Source organism: Bufo gargarizans, chromosome 1 (assembly GCF_014858855.1).
Source record: "Bufo gargarizans isolate SCDJY-AF-19 chromosome 1, ASM1485885v1, whole genome shotgun sequence".
Taxonomy (NCBI): Eukaryota; Metazoa; Chordata; class Amphibia; order Anura; family Bufonidae; genus Bufo; species Bufo gargarizans.
Window position 1 is genome coordinate 675,531,054 of NC_058080.1, and position 21,016 is coordinate 675,552,069.

Genomic DNA, 21,016 nt, shown 5'->3' on the forward strand with positions numbered 1-21,016 from the left:
TCCAGCTGCTGGAAAACCGCAAGGGCATGCTGGGAGTTGTAGTTTTGCTAAAGCTGTAGTGCCACAGGTTCTTGAAGACACATTTGCTTACTATGCTAAAGATGAACCCTTATGAATATAGAACTAAACAGCTTAACCTGACCCACCAACCCATAGCTCCTGCCATATCAGTCCGCCCAATGTATCCTAGGCTGGGGCAAGAAGACGACTTCTTGGCCGCACATAGGTTGGTTTGCTAGGCGCAGGTACCGTAGCTGGGATTGTTGTAAAAAATTTAGAAGTTGCAACACTTTTCTTCTCCTACATGAAAACCGTATGAGATTTTTAGTCAATACGGAATAAAATATTGACATGCACGAGTCGCATGATGCAACTAAGTGCAACTTGTGTGCTGCAGGGGATTGTGTGTAGCCTTCACCCAACAGGTCCCCCTTAATAATGTCTTAGGATCTGGATCTTCTTAATCTCTAAGTATTCACGCTTCTAGTGCCACCGCAATGTTTGTCCTACCGCCTCCTGACAAGATAAATGCATTCCTTGTGCTCCATACAACCCGGTCCCATTCAATAAAATCTTTACGTCGTCACCGAGGGTCCAACTTCCAAAACCCGTGCTCCAACCAATCTGCCTGTTTGCATAGGAGATCACAAGGCAATCATGCCCACCCTGTGCCCATTACTTATTCCTACCATAGATGAGAACACATATACATTGTATCTAGAGCTGCACAGCTGACACAGCTCCTTCCTGGAGATACAGAGGAGCACACCATGCATTGCAATCCCTCAGCCTGCTGTCTACAAATTCCATCTCTCCCTTCCCGCTTTGCTGGGAACACAGCGAGTGCAAGCAGCTTCAACTTTGGAAGTGTGGGAATAAAAGACAAAGCAGTGTGTCTGGTGCCTACCTGGAGTCCTCTCCTGCGGAGGATACTGGATTCGTCCATTGCTCGGAGTGCAGGTCCTGCTAGTGCTTGCACAGGAGCATAGCCATGCTGTGAAGAACAGTGTACCTTAGACTTCTCCACACTAATTCACATCCTAGCAGCTGCTAAACACTTACATCACAGCTTATCTGATTGGAGGGGGGCTCGTCAGCTGACCAGGCTTTAGCTATTCACTCCAGCAACTTCAGAGATCATGAATGCATGCAGTACTAGGGAGCAAGTCAGCCCTCAGCATCTCGCGCATTCATCCAGGCTGGAGCAGCTATTAGAGGAAATCCTGGGAGTATTGTTCGATTCAGAACAATACTGCTGGCATCCTGTGCTGACAGCGAAACGCTGCAGGTCAAGCCGTTTTGTGGGGCTGCTGGAAGGTCAACGCATCCGAGTAAATCAGCAATGACACCTCGGCGGAGAAGCCAGATGACTGAGGTGATGAGGAATTGGGGGCACAGCTGGCCGGGGAAGCTGAGAAACCAAGTCTGGCTCATCTGCCTTGTGCCAGAGAAAACAAACAAAAAAAAACCCCATCAGTTGGCCTCCAACATACTCCGCAGGCAATTCACCCAATAACGGAGATGCCACTGACAGGCACACAAGAAGATTATGCTGAGGAGATGAGAGGGAAGTTCACTTAGGGTGAATTCACACGCGGCAGATTTGTTACAGAAATTTCTGCCACTGAAAACCATTTCCAGTCACCTGAAAGAGATTGTTTTTGCGGCAAACACATGGGGGAATTAATTAAGAGAGGCGATTTTTATGCCAGTCTTAATAGGAAAAATAAAAAAGCAGGAGTAAGATGCACCGGGTTATTAAGAGGTGCGCGGCCCTTGATGATACTAGAGCACCTTTGGAGGGGTGCGCCCCAGAAACGGAGTCGATTTCTGGTGTCATTTGTATTCTCTGGCGCGTCATTTTAAATTTGGCAGAGCCACTCATTGGAAGAGAGGTGCACGATCTAAAACTGCAAAAAGTGACACATTTCTGCACAAAAGAGGACTTGGGCAAACAATCGCATCTTTTTGCGGGCACTCTTCTTGCACACAGGGGTTGATAAATGCCCCATCGTTTAGATGTATGAAACAGTTGCAGATATCTCTGCCCCAGATCTGCCACGTGTGAATTCACTCCAAAGCCTCTTTTGCATGAACGACGCGGATTATGTCAGGATGCGTTTAGTGAAACTCGCACCATTTTGCAAGCAAGTTCAGTTTAATCTGCATTTGTGTTCAGTGTTTCAGTTTTTTCAGCACAGGTGCAATCAGTTATGACGTTTTTTTTTTTTACACGCGGGAAAAAAACCTGAAGGTTTACAAACATCTCCTAGCAACCATCAGTGAAAAACACATTGCACCCAGACTGCATCCGGATTACACCTGGATGCAATGCGTTTTTCACTAAAGCCCCATTCACTTCCGTGAAAACTGCAGAATATAGAACATGCTGAGATTCTCACACAACGCAGAACTGATGCATGCTCATGAGCACAGACCCATTGAAATGAAGAGGCCAGGATTCAGTGTGGGTGCTATGCATTTGCGATGCCCGACGGGGGCCAGGGGTCCATCTTTAGTGTTTTTGTTGTGATGCATTTCAGCAACGAGGGACTGAGTTCCCCTAAGTAGATGGTGTTAGTGGTACCCAAGGGTAGGAATGACAGCGTGGTGTAAGGGTAGCCTATAATGTCCTTTTAAGTGTGGCTGTGCACGTGTCACGGTGCTCCTGCCTGGATATCCGGGAACACCAGGCGTTGTCGGCCGAAGCAAGTCAAGGAATAAGTTGATGGAAGGGAAGTAGAAAGAAATAGAGTCCAGACTTGTGTTGAAGTTGATAACAGCTTTACTTGAATAAACTTTCACCTATGCTAATTTGCTCCTGGGCTGGTGGGAGGATACCATAGTTTTTTTCCGAGACCATGACACACTGGACCAGATTTATCACTCTCTGGTCTAGATTCATAGATGACATTTTGTTACAATGGTCCGGAACACAGGATGACTTTAAACTTTTTATGCATGAGCTTAACACTAATCGTGTAGGGTTATACTTCACATATGAACTTCATCGCGATGAACTTAACTTCCTTAATATACAAATCCAAAGGGGTGAGAGCAACGTCATCAAAACCAGGCTGTTCCGTAAAAAAAAAAACATCAACCAATAGCCTGCTTAGGTGGGATAGCTTCCACCCTAGACCACTGAGAAAGGGAAAACCCAAGGGACAGTTCCTGAGGGGGCGTAGAAACTGCTCGGACCACAGGGATTTTTCCAGACAGGCCTAACAACTATTTCATCATTTTAAACAGAGGGGATACCCCGATTCATATCTATATGAGGCATGGAGTAATGCCGAGTCAATTGATAGGTCCACACTGCTTCAATCTGGAGGTAAAAAATCTCCACAAGAAATAATTAGAACTATCGGTACATAAGATACCACAACCCAACATGTTCAGGAGATCTTGGATACTGGTCTCTTTTGAAAACAGACCCCGATCTGACAAATCTTCTTCCAGACTATCCAGCAATAACGTTCAGACGAGGACACAGCATAGGCGACACATTGGTCCAAAGCCCCCACAAGAAGTACCTGGTTGCTGGACAGGAGACTAGGCACCCATAGATGCGGTAAATGCAAGGCATGCCCCTTTATTGCAGTGGGTGACACTTTTTCAAATAGTGCCCAAGAACGGACCTATACAGCGCGCACCTTTACCAACTGCAATACTGTAGGTCTAGTGGCTCACTGCGAAATCAGAATGAAATATGTGGGTAAGACCTGCAGAGCTTTTAAGAAAAGAATCTTGAAGCATATTGGGGATGTTCGCAATAAATGTGCTAAATACGATTTCGCCCTGTGGTCTTAATGAAAACATTGACTTCTCATGTTTCTTGTAGCCGGTCAACCATAGTATCTTACTGAGTGGGTAATATATCGGTCCCAGGTCTGATCTGTTATAGCTGGGAATATGTGGCCATTCCCATTACTGGGTACTCTTTACTGGTAGCTTGTCCAGGGTCGGCCTTTGGGGTGTGCGGGTTGTGCGGCCGCACAGGGCGCCATAGCAACAGGGGCGCCGGGCGGCCGACAGCTCGCAGTGTAATATGCGGCAGGCGAGCGAGCTGGCGGCGGGGCACAGGGAGATGAGCGCTTCCATTGTGGAAGCGCTCATCTCCAGTCATCTGTATCGCCGTCCTCAGGACAGCGATACAGATGCCTGCCTGTGCTGCGGTAGGGGAGGGAGAGGCGTGTCCCTTTCCCTTCCTCTGATAGGCTGCCGGCCTAGTGCCTGCAGCCTATCGGAGGCCGGCAGCAGGCGGCGCAATGACGTCATCGCGCCGCCTGAGCCATACAGCGTGGGACACAGGCCAGAAGAGGCCTGCATCGCATCACTGACATGGAGGTAAGTATGTTTTTTTTTTTTATTTTTTTTATTTTGTACAATACTTTTACTGGCGGGGGCTGTTATTACTGGCAAAGGGGGGGGGGCTGTTTGTTATTACTGGCAAAGGGGGGGGGGCTGTTGTTATTACTGGCAAAGGGGGGGGGGCTGTTATTACTGGCAAAGGGGGGGGCTGTTATTACTGGCAAAGGGGGGGGTCTGTTATTACTGGCAAAGGGGGGGCTGTTATTACTGGCAAAGGGGGGCTGTTATTACTGGCAAAGGGGGGGCTGTTATACTGGCAAAGGGGGGCTGTTATTACTGCGGGGCTGTTATTACTGGCAAAGGGGGGGCTGTTATTACTGGCACAGAGGGGCTGTTATTACTGACACAGAGGGGCTGTTATTACTGACACAGAGGGGCTGTTATTACTGACACAGAGGGGCTGTTATTACTGACACAGAGGGGCTGTTATACTGACACAGAGGGGCTGTTATTACTGACACAGAGGGGCTGTTATTACTGACACAGAGGGGCTGTTATTACTGACCAGAGGGGCTGTTATTACTGACACAGAGGGGCTGTTATTACTGACACAGAGGGGCTGTTATTACTGACACAGAGGGGCTGTTATTACTGACACAGAGGGGCTGTTATTACTGACACAGAGGGGCTGTTATTACTGACACAGAGGGGCTGTTATTACTGACACAGAGGGGCTGTTATTACTGACACAGAGGGGCTGTTATTACTGACACAGAGGGGCTGTTATTACTGACACAGAGGGGCTGTTATTACTGACACAGAGGGGCTGTTATTACTGACACAGAGGGGCTGTTATTACTGACACAGAGGGGCTGTTATTACTGACACAGAGGGGCTGTTATTACTGACACAGAGGGGCTGTTATTACTGACACAGAGGGACTGTTATTACTGACAGAGGGGCTGTTATTACTGGCACAGAGGGGCTCTTATTACTGGGGGCTGTTATTACTGGCACAGAGGGGCTGTTATTACTGGGGGCTGTTATTACTGGCACAGGGGGGCTGCTATTACTGACACAGGGGGGCTGCTATTACTGGCATAGGGGGCTATTATAACTGGCACAGGGGGGGGGCTGTTAATACTGGCACATGATTGGGGGCACTATAGGGGCATCTACTGAGGCCACAAAGAAGGGGTATTTTATATGGGCTCTCTGTACAGTACAATTTTATACTGGGACACATGGTGGGTACTATGGGGAAGGGGGGAGAGGAGTACTATGGGGTCATCTACGGGGGGCACTAAGAAGGGGTATTTTATACTTGCAAATTATGGGGGACACTGAGGGCATCTACTGGAGCATTTTATACTGGTACATTATGGGGAGCACTAGGAGGAAGGAGGGTGTGGAGCACTATGGGGTCATTTACTAGGGGCACTATATAGGGGTATTTTATACTGGCACATTATGGGGGCACTATGAGGACATTAGCTCAAATGGGGGCATTACAAGGGGGTATTTTTTGCACTGTCACATTATAAGGAGAATTATTACTACTGGGGGGGCATTATGGTGGGCTTTATTACTCCCCCATGGTATGACCCCCTAGTAGCAGCACCAGCCTCTCCCTGCTCTGCTATCCCTCTGCCCCTTCTCCAAATACTTATTATGAAATCTTTCTTATTAGGATAAAGCACAACATCAGCTCCGCCGAGCCCCGGCCAAAGTGTGGAAGTGGCGTCCGAGATCCCCAAGGGCCAAGTAACTAAGTTTTCATGTGAAATATGTTTGTTATACACAAATAGCCTACACTGTGCCACACAAGGTTAGCTCGCACAGGGCGCCTGAACACCTAAGGCCGGCCCTGCTTGTACCCTTCATAATTGACTTATTTAATATGGGTCTACCGTCTTACTAATATCTGTTACATTAGGTGGACCATAAATCTTTCCTTCCCCCTTTTCCTCCTTTTATTATCTTTCTGCTGCATCTTACTTTACTATATACTGTCCGATTATTCATTGGTACCCTAAGGCCTCTTTCACACGGGGGAGATTTCCGCGTGGGTGCAATGCATGAGGTGAACGCATTGCACCCGCACTGAATCCGGGCGCATTCATTTCTATGGGGTTGTGCACATGAGCGGTGATTTTCACGCATCACTTGTGAGTTGCGTAAAAATCACAGCATGCTCTATTTTGTGCGTTTTTCACACAATTCAGGCCCCATAGAAGTGAATAGGGCTGCGTGAAAATCGCAAGCATCCGCAAGCAAGTGTGGATGCGGTGCGATTTTCATGCATGGTTGCTAGGTGATGATCGGGATGGGGAGCTGATCATTATTAATTTCCCTTATAAACCGGTTAACAGTAACCATACTGGCTGACATCTAACCTGTATCTAATATATGGGGCACGCAAGTACCTTATTTCTTTGCAATCCTTGATTAAGCAGTATCTACCTTACATCTTACGGGAGGATGTATATTATTTACTTGTATCGAATGTGAGGGTGTTTACTGGCCCATCGGCCCTACCTTCTGACTATTGCCTTCTTGCTGAATGAATATCAACATCTATCTTTTACCTATGATCAACTGGTGTTACAAAAAATTGTTGGACACCAGGTTGGGTCATTTGTGAAATAATACCTCTGATGCCTATCTAAATACTGCATTTATGTCCCCTGATAAGCCCATCCTATACACTGGGCGAAACGCGTTGGAATAAGTGACCTATAAATTGATTATGATCACCTTCGCAAACTGAACGTGTTTTGTGTCAATCAGGATACAATCTGATATTGCAGAAACTGTACTGAGCATCTATTCATCATTTTGTATTGACCAAGGACTTACCTTGATGTATTCAGCACTTTTTTACTCTGATGTACTCAGCATGTATTCAGCATCTATCTATTTTGATGTATTTAGCATTAATTTGTTTGTTTATTTTTATTTTTTGCATTTATAGTAAGGTATCTAATAGATCCACCTTAGGGCACCTTATCTAGGTGTCTTGCACATTTGTCTTCAGGACCATCCAAGGGCTTGTAGGAGGTTACTGAATACGCGATCGCGGCCATTCCGCTCTATAGGCAGGGATCGATAGCATAGGGTGAGAATCAGGGAAAGGTCCCCCATCAGACCATGACCATCCTGCCTAGAAATCCGCCCTATCCCGTATTATGGAATAAGAATGACTGCTGTACTTACACAGCCTTTCTTTTGATTTAAATTTCTTTTGTGTTTTGCATATTTTGTGTTGGGTAATTTTAGAGCTTTGATTAAAGACTACGTTTTAATTAGGGTGGTACTCTGTGAATACTCCATATTTGACTTTATACTAGCTTGGCATACTGACCCTCTGACAGGCTACTGTCTTAGCTGTGATTCTAAACTTTCATTAGGAAACAATCTTCCAACTTTATCTTGGTTACCAGCAAGCTTTGGCATAAATTCTGGCAGGCAAAAACACTCTGCTCTGCTACACCCGCTACTCTTTAGCTCTGCAGCGCTGACAGGATTAAATAGGAACTTTTCCTTTCTGCTGAACTGAACTTTCTGTAGTCGGACTCAGTCTTTATCTTTATCCAGGGAACTTCTCCTCCTGGCTTCAGAGGCTCTTTGCTTTTCTCTAGTTCCAGCAAAGCAGACAGGACTCAGCTGGCTGGCACACAGCCTTCCCCTTACAGGGGGTAAGCTAGACTCACTTCTGCAGGGACGAGGGCCTGCTGCCTTCCCTATAGAGGGGTTACTCTGAACTGCTCCTCACTAACTAAGGGCTAGAATAAATAGAAAGTCCCATTTTAGGCAAAACTAGCTCTGCCAACCTTGCTGCCACCTGCTGGTGAACCAGGCACATTACACTTGAACATAACATTACTGGGGAAATGGGATACACATTTTGCAGGCCCTGGGAATTAGTGCAAAGAATGAAGCGGAATTAACCATAGGAGACAGTGACAGGGTGCAGAAGGTGGTAAGGCACCTCTGGGGCGTTACACAATGACTTCACGCATCACAACCGCTCAGAAAACTGATTTGCGGATTTTCTGTTTATATTAACAACTCCAATAAAGTCTATGGGGAAAAGCGCTCTATATAAAAGGTGCAGAATCACACAAACAATCCACATGACAGATTGACAGATTTTAATATCTGCACAGCAGGTCAATTTCTACATGGAGGAAAAAAGGTATTTTTTTCCGCATGAAAAGCTGCATGTTATGCAGTTACCCTAAGACTATGTTCATTCACGACAAACACTGCGGATTTATCTTTATTAGAATTCTGTGCATTCTGCAGCTTTACTCGGTACCAGCAAAGTCAAAAAAATTAGGCATAAAATAGTCAGAAGTCCCCTTTTCTAACTGGCAGAGAGAAATTTAGTTGGACGCCTGGTTTTGCGCAGTGTCTGGTACCGTGCCTCCAGCCCCCCCAAAAAATAATGTATTAACATTTATGCCCAGAAAATGGGGTGAATGTTAGCAAAAAAGTACGCCAGCCGTTTGATGGATCGAACGGCGGCGCTTAGTAGGACACTAAGACCGATGTAAAAAGTTGGTCTTGAAGTCAGTAAATGTGCCCCAATGACATTTTAAGGAATCTCATCCATATGCTGTAAACAGAGGTCGCAATAATGCCTGTACAAGCGTCATAGATGCCTGTTCAGACCATTTTACTCCCTGGGAAAAGTCTAAGGCGTACCAATACATACTTTTCCCTGCCATTCATCAGCGCAGTGAGCGCTGTGAACGGCACAGGCAGCGCAGCGATGTGGCTGCTGCCTGAAACAACCAATGACAAAGCTCCTTACAGTAAGGAGCTCAGTGATTGGTCAGTATGAGTGGGCTGCCGGAGCTTATGGCACACCACTCTGAAGTAAGGAGGGAGGCGCACGCGATCGTCACTGGCGGGGGCTAAGTGGCCTTGTTGCAGCGCCTTGTTTTAACTTGTGCAGCCTCACATGCTGTATGAGCCTAATCTAGCTATGAACACATATGGATATGTGAGCTATAGCGGTGCTCGTCCGCGGTGTGCGCCCTGTCAGGGACCAGCCCTGCTAGTAGTAACTGTTCGGTAATGCCACAGTTTGCGCAGGTTACCCATAAGTGACGGCCGGCAGCATGGTGAGTGTTGTGTCACCGACAACGTTTCAGTTTCCCGCCCTTATCTGTAGTGTACAGCTCCTAATGTGCAGGCAGCATGCGTCATGAGGACTGAGGAGTACAGTACAGCGGTTACCCATAGCAACCGGAGGCGGCCTGTTCTGTAATTAGAGGAAGCAGCCACAGTCTGTTCATAAGTCATAACCCCATGACTGTCTGGTAGATTGGCACTGTTCTGGGGGTAATGTGGCTCATGGGGTTATGACTTATGAACAGACTGTGGCGGCTTCCTCTAATTACAGAACAGGCTGCCTGCACATTAGGAGGCTGCTGCCCCATGGTTACTTGATGGGCCTTCAGGGCCCAGTATGGCTGGTACTGTTCCGCCTGGGGGTAACTTGTCTGGCCCATGTGATGGATGGCGTACCCCAGTGACCAGCGGCACAGAAACAGCAGCAAAAATGTAATGGATTGTCCCAAGATCAACACTATTTACCTATCCATACTTAACCCAGAGAACACTAGAAAATGGTAACCAAGGTGGGGCCTCCAGCGATCATGTACTTGAAGGGGACATGTCTGTTTTAGTAACGACTTGCATTTCCTATGCAATAACAATTCTGGGGAATCAATTCTTGTGACTCTATAGTGTACCATTCCTCTATTATTCCTACTAGAACATATGAACAAATTGCTAGTAGTCTGCAATAAAGGTCCAGCGGGGGGTTACCAGTTGACAGCACGGATTGAATAATATCAGGCTGTGCAGTGACACCCCCATCTGGACCTAAACTGCAAACTGCTAGCAAGCCATTCATAACTAATAGCAGAAATAAGAGGAATGGTGCAACATAAAGTCATAAGAATAGATGCTCCAGGATTGTTATTACAAGGGGGGTGCAAGTAGTTACCAAAACAGACAAATCCGGAGAGGTGAGGGGTCCTCTTTAACGACAGGTGATAAATATCGATCTTAGGATAAACCCTTTAAACCTCATAAAATCACTGCAACAGTGACCTCAGTGGTGCCGACCCCTCAGAGCAACAATGACCTCAGTGGTACCGACCCCCTCAGCGCAACAGTGACCTCAGTGGTGCCGACCCCCTCAGAGCAGCAGTGACCTCAGTGGTACCTACCACCTCAGAGCAACAGTAACCTCAGTGGTGCCGACCCCTCAGAGCAACAGTAACCTCAGTGGTGCCGACCCCTCAGAGCACCCTCAGTGGTACCGACCCCTCAGAGCAACAGTGACCTCAGTGGTGCCGACCCCCTCAGAGCAACAGTGACCTCGGTGGTACCGACCCCCTCAGAGCAACAGTGACCTCAGTGGTGCCGACCCCTCAGAGCAACAATGACCTCAGTGGTACCGACCCCCTCAGCGCAACAGTGACCTCAGTGGTGCCGACCCCCTCAGAGCAGCAGTGACCTCAGTGGTACCTACCACCTCAGAGCAACAGTAACCTCAGTGGTGCTGACCCCTCAGCGCAACAGTGACCTCAGTGGTGCCGACCCCCTCAGAGCAGCAGTGACCTCAGTGGTACCTACCACCTCAGAGCAACAGTGACCTCAGTGGTGCCGACCACCTCAGAGCAACAGTGACCTCAGTGGTGCCGACCCCTCAGAGCAACAGTGACCTCAGTGGTACCGACCCCTCAGCGCAACAGTGACCTCAGTGGTGCCGTCCCTCAGAGCAACAGTGACCTCAGTGGTGCCGACCCCCTCAGAGCAACAGTGACCTCAGTGGTGCCGACCCCTCAGAGCAACAGTGACCTCAGTGGTACCGACCCCTCAGAGCAACAGTGACCTCAGTGGTGCCGACCCCTCAGAGCAACAGTGACCTCAGTGGTACCGACCCCTCAGAGCAACAGTGACCTCAGTGGTGCCGACCCCTCAGAGCAACAGTGACCTCAGTGGTGCCGACCCCTCAGCGCAACAGTGACCTCAGTGGTGCCGACCCCCTCAGAGCAACAGTGACCTCAGTGGTACCGACCCCCTCAGCGCAACAGTGACCTCAGTGGTGCCGACCCCCTCAGAGCAACAGTGACCTCAGTGGTGCCGACCCACTCAGAGCAACAGTGACCTCAGTGGTGCCGAACCCTCAGAGCAACAGTGACCTCAGTGGTGCCGAACCCTCAGAGCAACAGTGACCTCAGTGGTACCGAACCCTCAGCGCAACAGTGACCTCAGTGGTGCCGACCCCCTCAGCGCAACAGTGACCTCAGTGGTACTGACCCCCTCAGCGCAACAGTGACCTCAGTGGTACTGACCCCCTCAGCGCAACAGTGACCTCAGTGGTACCGACCCCCTCAGAGCAACAGTGACCTCAGTGGTGCCGACCCCTCAGAGCAACAGTGACCTCAGTGGTGCCGACCCCTCAGAGCAACAGTGACCTCAGTGGTGCCGACCCCTCAGAGCAACAGTGACCTCAGTGGTGCCGACCCCCTCAGAGCAACAGTGACCTCAGTGGTGCCGACCCCCTCAGAGCAACAGTGACCTCAGTGGTGCCGACCCCTCAGCGCAACAGTGACCTCAGTGGTGCCGACCCCCTCAGCGCAACAGTGACCTCAGTGGTGCCGTACCCCTCAGAGCAACAGTGACCTCAGTGGTACCGACCCCCTCAGCGCAACAGTGACCTCAGTGGTGCCGACCCCTCAGCGCAACAGTGACCTCAGTGGTGCCGACCCCTCAGCGCAACAGTGACCTCAGTGGTGCCGTCCCTCAGAGCAACAGTGACCTCAGTGGTACCGACCCCCTCAGAGCAACAGTGACCTCAGTGGTGCCGACCCACTCAGAGCAACAGTGACCTCAGTGGTGCCGAACCCTCAGAGCAACAGTGACCTCAGTGGTACCGACCCCCTCAGCGCAACAGTGACCTCAGTGGTGCCGACCCCTCAGAGCAACAGTGACCTCAGTGGTACTGACCCCTCAGCGCAACAGTGACCTCAGTGGTGCCGACCCCCTCAGAGCAGCAGTGACCTCAGTGGTACCTACCACCTCAGAGCAACAGTGACCTCAGTGGTGCCGACCACCTCAGAGCAACAGTGACCTCAGTGGTGCCGACCCCTCAGAGCAACAGTGACCTCAGTGGTGCCGACCCCTCAGAGCAACAGTGACCTCAGTGGTGCCGACCCCTCAGCGCAACAGTGACCTCAGTGGTGCCGTCCCCTCAGAGCAACAGTGACCTCAGTGGTGCCGACCCCTCAGAGCAACAGTGACCTCAGTGGTGCCGACCCCTCAGAGCAACAGTGACCTCAGTGGTGCCGACCCCTCAGAGCAACAGTGACCTCAGTGGTGCCGACCCCTCAGAGCAACAGTGACCTCAGTGGTACCGACCCCTCAGAGCAGCAGTGACCTCAGTGGTGCCGACCCCTCAGCGCAACAGTGACCTCAGTGGTGCCGACCCCCTCAGAGCAACAGTGACCTCAGTGGTGCCGGCCCCTCAGAGCAACAGTGACCTCAGTGGTACCGACCCCCTCAGCGCAACAGTGACCTCAGTGGTGCCGACCCCTCAGAGCAACAGTGACCTCAGTGGTGCCGACCCCCTCAGAGCAACAGTGACCTCAGTGGTGCCGACCCACTCAGAGCAACAGTGACCTCAGTGGTGCCGACCCCTCAGAGCAACAGTGACCTCAGTGGTGCCGAACCCTCAGAGCAACAGTGACCTCAGTGGTGCCGAACCCTCAGAGCAACAGTGACCTCAGTGGTACCGAACCCTCAGCGCAACAGTGACCTCAGTGGTGCCGACCCCCTCAGCGCAACAGTGACCTCAGTGGTACTGACCCCCTCAGCGCAACAGTGACCTCAGTGGTACTGACCCCCTCAGCGCAACAGTGACCTCAGTGGTACTGACCCCCTCAGCGCAACAGTGACCTCAGTGGTACCGACCCCTCAGAGCAACAGTGACCTCAGTGGTGCCGACCCCCTCAGCGCAACAGTGACCTCAGTGGTACCGACCCCTCAGAGCAACAGTGACCTCAGTGGTGCCGACCCCTCAGAGCAGCAGTGACCTCAGTGGTGCCGACCCCCTCAGAGCAACAGTGACCTCAGTGGTGCCGACCCCCTCAGAGCAACAGTGACCTCAGTGGTGCCGACCCCTCAGCGCAACAGTGACCTCAGTGGTGCCGACCCCCTCAGCGCAACAGTGACCTCAGTGGTGCCGTCCCTCAGAGCAACAGTGACCTCAGTGGTACCGACCCCCTCAGCGCAACAGTGACCTCAGTGGTGCCGACCCCTCAGCGCAACAGTGACCTCAGTGGTGCCGACCCCTCAGCGCAACAGTGACCTCAGTGGTGCCGTCCCTCAGAGCAACAGTGACCTCAGTGGTACCGACCCCCTCAGAGCAACAGTGACCTCAGTGGTGCCGACCCACTCAGAGCAACAGTGACCTCAGTGGTGCCGAACCCTCAGCGCAACAGTGACCTCAGTGGTGCCGACCCCTCAGAGCATGAGTCCTGAAGAATGTCAATTTATGTTGCAGATCTTCACCCAATAGAGAGGGAAATCCCAAACTATTTTCACAGGAAAAACCACATCTAATACCTTTGGCTTTTGCCACAGTTTTTGCCACAGTTTTTGTCATTGAACCATGGCAAAAAATGCAGCAGACTTTTCCCCAGTATTTCCAGTCCCGTATGGACATACCATAATGGTGATGTAGATACTTTCTACAATATATTAAAGGGGAGCTCTGATTTGCACCCACTTTAAATATTACCACACCAATGCTGGCTCCAAACCAGATCAAAGAATTGCTTAAATAGAAATTACTAACAAAAAATACTGCAGCTTTGCCAGGGACAATCCTAAGGGTATGACCCCACAGTGGGCTCTAAACAAAGGAGGCTGCACTGCTTAGTCAGTCTGTATCGTCAATATTCGTGCCGTATTGAAGATGCCGTGCACCCATCAAGAATGCAGACCGACTCAACAGTGCAGTTTTAATTAGCGGCCACTGCAGCCATAAGGCCGCACCTCACTCAACCGTGGCCCAGCCGTGTCTCCAGCACGACATCAGCCTTGTGGTCGTACCACAATTCCCTGTGCAGCCCTTGTGATCTGTCCTTTATCGATGATGCTTATAGGTCAGCCTACCATGAGTCAAATGTAAAGGTCTTTCAATGGTGTTAGTTATCCCACAACAGTATTACTGTACAATTTATAGGGCATTTCAAATGAAGTATTACTGCAATACACATGCTTTAAAAATATTGCTCTTTTTTGTGAACACTACATTTTCCTCTCCGATATCACCCCTTGCTGTTTATCCTTCTGGTCCTCCATTTCTAGCATAGCTCCTCAGCAACCCTCCCCCCGCCCTCACCCCCGCTTAGTGAGAGTGTAGCGATTTTATAGTGAAGTGGACCAGACATCTTTGAATCATTCATCCCAACTTCTAATTTATATTACTAATAACTGATATACAGTGGATATAAAAAGACTACACACCCCTGTTAAAATGTCAGGTTTCTATGATGTAAAAAAAAAAAGAGACAAAGATAAATCATTTCAGAACTTTTTCCACCTTTTAATGTGACCTATAAACTGTACCACTCAATTGAAAAACAAACTGAAATCTTTTAGGTAGAGAAAAAATATAAAAATAAAATAATATGGTTGCATAAGTGTGCACACCCTTAAACTAATACTTTATTGAAGCACCTTTTGATTTTATTACAGCACTCTGCCTTTTTGGGTATGAGTCTATCAGCATGGCACATTTTGACGTGGCAAGATTTGCCCACTCTTCTTTGCAAAAACAGTCCAAATCTGTCAGATTGCGAGGGCATCTCCTGTGCACAGCCCTCTTCAGATCACCCCACAGATTTTCAATCGGATTCAGGTCTGGGCTCTGGCTGGGCCATTCCAAAAGCCATTCCTTTGTTGATTTGGATGTATGCTTTGGGTCATTGTCATGCTGAAAGATGAAGTTCCTCTTCATGTTCAGCTTTCTAGCAGAAGCCTGAAGGTTTTGTGCCAATATTGACTGGTATTTGGAACTGTTCATAATTCCCTCTAGCTTAACTAAGGCCCCAGATCCAGCTGAAGAAAAACAGCCCCTTGGCATGATGCTGCCACCACCATGCTTCACTGTGGGTATGGTGTTCTTTTGGTGATGTGCAGTATTGTTTTTGCGCCAAACATATCTTTTGGAATTATGGCCAAAAAGTTCAGCCTTGGTTTTATCAGACCAAAACACCTTTTCCCACATGCTTTTGGGAGACTTCAGATGTTTTTTTGAAAAATGTAGCCTGGCTTGGATGTTTTTCTTCATAAGAAAAGGCTTTCGTCTTGCCACTCTACCCCATAGCCCAGACATATGAAGAATACGGGAGATTGTTGTCACATGTACCATACAGCCAGTATTTGCCAGATATTCCTGCAGCTCCTTTAATGTTACTGTAGGCCTCTTGGTAGCCTCCCAGACCAGTTTTCTTCTCGTCTTTTCAATTTTGGAGGGACGTCCAGTTCTTGGTAATGTCACTGTTGTGCCATATTTTCTCCACTTGATGATGACTGTCTTCACTGTGTTCCATGGTATATCTAATGCCTTGAAAATTCTTTTGTACCCTTCTCCTGACTGATACCTTTTAACAATGAGATCCCTCTGATGCTTTGGAAGCTCTCTGTGGACCATGGCTTTTGCTGTGGGATGCGACTAAGAAAATTTCAGGAAAGACCAACTAGAGCAGCTGAACTTTATTTGGGGTTAATCAGAGGCACTTTAAATGATGGCAGGTGTATGCTGACTCCTATTTACCATGATTTTGAATGTGATTGCTTAATTCTGAACACAGCTACAGCCCCAGTTATAAGAGGGTGTGCACACTTATTCAACCACATTATTAGATTTTTTTTTTTGTTTTCTTCCCTTCACCTAAAAGATTTCAGTTTGTTTTTCAATTGAGTTGTACAGTTTATAGGTCACATTAAAAGGTGGAAAAAGTTCTGAAATGATTTATCTTTGTCTCATTTTTTACATCACAGAAACCTGACATTTTAACAGGGGTGTGTAGACTACTTTTTCTACCCACAGTGTGTGTGTGTGTGTGTGTGTGTGTGTGTATATATATATATACACACACACACACACACACACACTGTATATGAGAGAGAGAGAGACAATGGGGAAGCAAGTTGCATCGTATACCGTAGAGCTAGTTATTACTGGAGTCTCTAGTGCATTGTGTGAGGGTCTATATTCTAGGCAGGGGTGGAAGGAGCTAATTGCAATGCACTCCTAGGACCGCAGGTGTTTGATGAGCTGATGCCCACCCTCAGAAAGGGAAGACTCGAATACTCCAGATGTTAAAAAAAATAATATTAAAATTACACTGGAGAGCAACATTTTTTTTCCACTGATATCATTAAAGTAATGGTGTGCTATAAGCTTCATTCACACGCCAATGTTTCATGGACGTGTGCTGTACATGGTCTCCACGGGCAGCACACGTCCCCATTCATTTTAACGTGTGTATTCACACATCAGTGTTTTAGCTCGGTCCGTGTTTTTAGCACAGATGCATGCTCTATTTTGTCTGCGTTCACGGATCCATCACGTTCATTATAGTCTATTGATCCGTGAAAACCACTGATGCAATGCGGATGCCATCATTAGATCATTAGAAAGAGATGCTTTGAAAATTATTTTTCAGATGCGCAGGGTCAGTGAAACACGGACAGCAAAAAACTGACCCATGGAACACACACGGATCCTTCATGGATGCATCACTGACAGCCTTTTCATAGATTTAAGCATGGACACAACGTGTGAATGAGGCTTTACTCAAGATCTCTAGCTATATTATATCTATATATTTTTTTTATTTGTGGGATAACCCCTTTAAGACTGCTATAAAGTGTCATCTGCTGCTATGACGGTATGAGTTTCACTCAGTTTTAGATCATGCATGCAGCCTACTGGAGAGACTTCTGTTGGATCATTAATAAAAGACTACTGGATTATTCTGTTTTGTTTAAAAGGTTCCCTGACTATAAGCAGATCACAGGGTGTCCTGCTGCTTAGACTCTTAGCTATCAAGAGTAATCTGTGGAGGAACATAGACACCTGCAATACCACCGGAGGAGAAAGAGGAATTACACAGTTCTCACTGAAACCAACTGTTCTGCCCAGCAGGGTTAGAAAATGATTCTAGTTCATTCTGCCAGAGTCTTGGTATTTCTTAAGTGGTTAGTGTGGTTATAGCACCATCTAGCGGTGTTGAGTTGTATCACACTTTGTTTTTCTGTTACAAAGACTACTGCATTGTGGGGGCGAAAAGAAGTCTCCAGTTACCAGGGGGGCACATCAGCAGAGCTGTCTTTTTGCATATCTCCTCAAACTCCACCATCCTTGTAAATGCATATCTGGTGAGAGAGCTACCTTTGTTTCAAGGACTTATATTATGCAGAGATGTTCAGCTAGTTGTAATTGTTACTCAATGAGTAGTTACTACTGTTAGCTAGACATGTAATCTTCTGTACAGGCAGCCATTTTACCATGTGCTTAAAGGGTTTCTGTTATCAGAAAAATCGTCAGGCGCAGTGAGTGAAGGACGCTCTCCTGCTGCCGACCTCACTTACTGCACCTGCGCCGTATACTAAACGGGACGGCGCAGGCGCGGGATTTTACAGGCACAGAGGAGAACGTCAATCAACTGGACAAGGGGGTGCCAAAGGGTGAGAAGACGGAGCCTCTAGGTGCTGCAGCAACGCCCCAGTAGCACCTAGAGGCTTATTAACATATTATACAAGTCTTTATTTTAAAGGAACGGTGGCAGGCAGGGAGCTAAAAATCACAGTTATGTTCTGCTGACATTAGCACATCGCTAATGTCAGACAGATACATAACGATTTTTCTGATGACAGAAACCCTTTAAGTGTTAATGCAAATGTTGTAGTACATGCCATCTATACTTTATACTTATACATGCTATTTGTATTCTTGTAGTTTAATCAATCAACAATCCTGTTTTGCCAATAAACAAGTTAGACTACAAAGAACAGTCCTCTTATTTGGAAGACAGGAATGGTTTATAGTGAATGTCAGACTGCACACTGTGTGAACGTATATGAAGACAGAAGACCAACAGTTACTCCTAAATTCAGCTTATTTTGACCCAAAAAGGTAGAAAATCAAACAAAATCTATGAGTAGGCCTTTGAAGCATTGGAAACCTAACATCTGTCAAACATCCAGTTTGCAAAATGTAACGTGAACTGCTTAATAAATGTGGTTCATTATCTGTACAATGCATCTTCTTGTAGCCTTTATCCATATTTAGACTAACTGTTCAGTGGGGGTCCGACACCCAGGACTCAAGCCGATGAGCTGTTTAAGACAGTCCTGGTGCTGCTGTGAGAGCCACAGCCTTCTTCACTGCTTACCCTAGGCTGGTGACATCAAGACTATCGGTCATGTGGCCTAGGCACAGCTCATTTGACACCCATCACCTAGAAGCAGTGATGGATAACCTTCGGCACTCCAGCTGTTGTGAAACTACGACTCCCAACATGCTCCATTCATTTCTATGGAGTTCTGAGAACAGCCAATCAAGTGTTCATCTTGGGAGTAGGAGGTTAGCCATCACAGACCTAGAGAGTCCCACTGAAGAAAAATGTATACATTAACACATGGAACTACATAGTCTACTATGCTTTTCCAATTTAGTTTTATATATATTTTTTTATTGGTGTATACGGATATATACCAACCAGTCTTTCACTCCTTTGCCTACTCTGTGGCTAAAGCAACCCTACTGGCATGTTTAGTGTGTACATTGGGAGCTTTTCTATCGCACACGCTAAACATACATCACAAACGTCATATGAACCTTTACCCATCCTCAGTTTCCTTCACGGTTTCCACTTCTGGCAGATATGTTTTTAGCTATCCTCCATGTCTTGAGTCTAGTTAAGGTCCATTGGTAAAGATAAACACCTGGCTTGAATCCTCTGCCAGGATGAAAACATATCGTACGTCTGTTTGTAGGCCCCCATACAGAGACCAGGCTAGCACATTAGTACCACTGAACGGGTGTCCTTCAGTCCTTGCACTAGAAGGTGGTATGCTTTTTGGTCAGAGACGTGATGGAGGGGGCACTTGCAATGGCTGACTGAGTTGTAGATCACCTCATCATTCATCACAGTGATCTGGTGACCACACGGAGAGATAGGTGATGATGGCATGCAACGAGAACTCTGATCATGGACACCTGCTATCATATTTGTGCTTACAGTAGCTATAAAGAACTTGAGAATATAAAATATAAAGGAACTGAAAAATAATGGCTAGCTCTAGTAAGTGGGACACAAAGTACCCGAAACACAGACACTGTCTGTTTATTGTGATTTGTAGTTCAGGCACAATCTGCTTCTGCTCAGGAGACGTGTTCTTACTTTTATTGTGACTGACAAAAACTGAAAGAAAAATGTGATAAAACAAATAAAAACGTGTCTAAACCTTACAGTAAAATTCTGAATGTAACCCCTCACTCTAAGTTTTTGTGCAGTACTTGCTCATCACAGTTTGCTGGAGACACAGTGGGGTTATTGAGGACAGTCCTAGCTACAGAAACAGGGAAAGAGGGAGATGCGGCTGCAGTTTCTCTCTCCATTTTTCAGTGACACCACTCGCTTACCACTCCTCACATGTCTATTTCAGTAACTACTCGCATTCTCCATTAAAAGTGTTGTGCAGGCAGTATATAGTAATGACCTATCCTAGTAGATAAAACGTTAAGAGCAGCACTCAATACCGTGTAGATACTGGAATGCATCAGTCACTGCGAAAGGTGCACCACAAGGATTGTGATCATTGTGGTGCACCTTTCGCAGTGATTTATGTATTTTTATATTTGTATCCACACATTATCCCATCTTGTGTAGGATGCTTTTGTGGTGCATGTGGTCCGCTGCCGACATCCTCGATTGTATGCATTTTTGCTGGGGATTGGCTTTAGCAATGGATCACATGCGGAGGAATTGCTCCCCCGGTTAAACATGGCACAGTGTTTGGGGTTTTTGAGCATTTCCTCCCATTTATGCCACTTTATTTCAGTTATTTTTACTGTAATGCATCAGCCCATCCATGACCTCAGATCCATCTTGGTCATCCGGCAGCATCTCCAGAAGTTAATTTTATTCACAGTGGGTCCATGAAAAAAATGTGCAAATGACGCCAAAAAGTGATCAAGATTAGGTCACGTGACGGTGAGAAGATCGTGAATGCACTTGGGCATGCGCAGTAAAGTGATTTTAGATTGGATAACTATGCTGACACTCACAAGAGATTTAACCCTTATTGTTGAGTTTTAATGACCAGGCGTCATTGGGAGTAACACACTATTATGATTGGCACATTCAGATTAGAGGAGGCACTATGTATGATTTCTAAGGTGTTTTTAGCTCACTTCTGATTATGCTTCATAAAGACTACTTGTAAGGCTACTTTCTCACTAGCGTTCGGGTGTCCGCTTGTGAGCTCCGTTTGAAGGCTCTCACGAGCGGACCCGAACGCTTCCGTCCAGCCCTAATGCATTCTGAGTGGATGCGGATCCGCTCAGAATGCATCAGTCTGGCGGCGTTCAGCCTCC

The 21,016-nt window shown here is 47.4% G+C and overlaps 1 protein-coding gene across 3 annotated transcripts in view; it reads right to left on the bottom strand.

The window, feature by feature from the left end:
* The window catches only part of MAST4 (microtubule associated serine/threonine kinase family member 4), a 550,772-nt gene that overhangs the window by 270,961 nt on the left and 258,795 nt on the right, over positions 1-21,016 (bottom strand). The window contains exon 1 of one of the 3 annotated variants that reach the window (XM_044276135.1): positions 908-1,015. The exons of the other annotated variants lie outside the window; for them this stretch is intronic. Coding sequence (XP_044132070.1) covers positions 908-946 — 39 coding nt within the window. The 5' untranslated portion in view covers positions 947-1,015. Of the gene's footprint in view, positions 1-907; positions 1,016-21,016 lie in introns of those variants that run through there. 3 annotated transcript variants of the gene reach the window in all.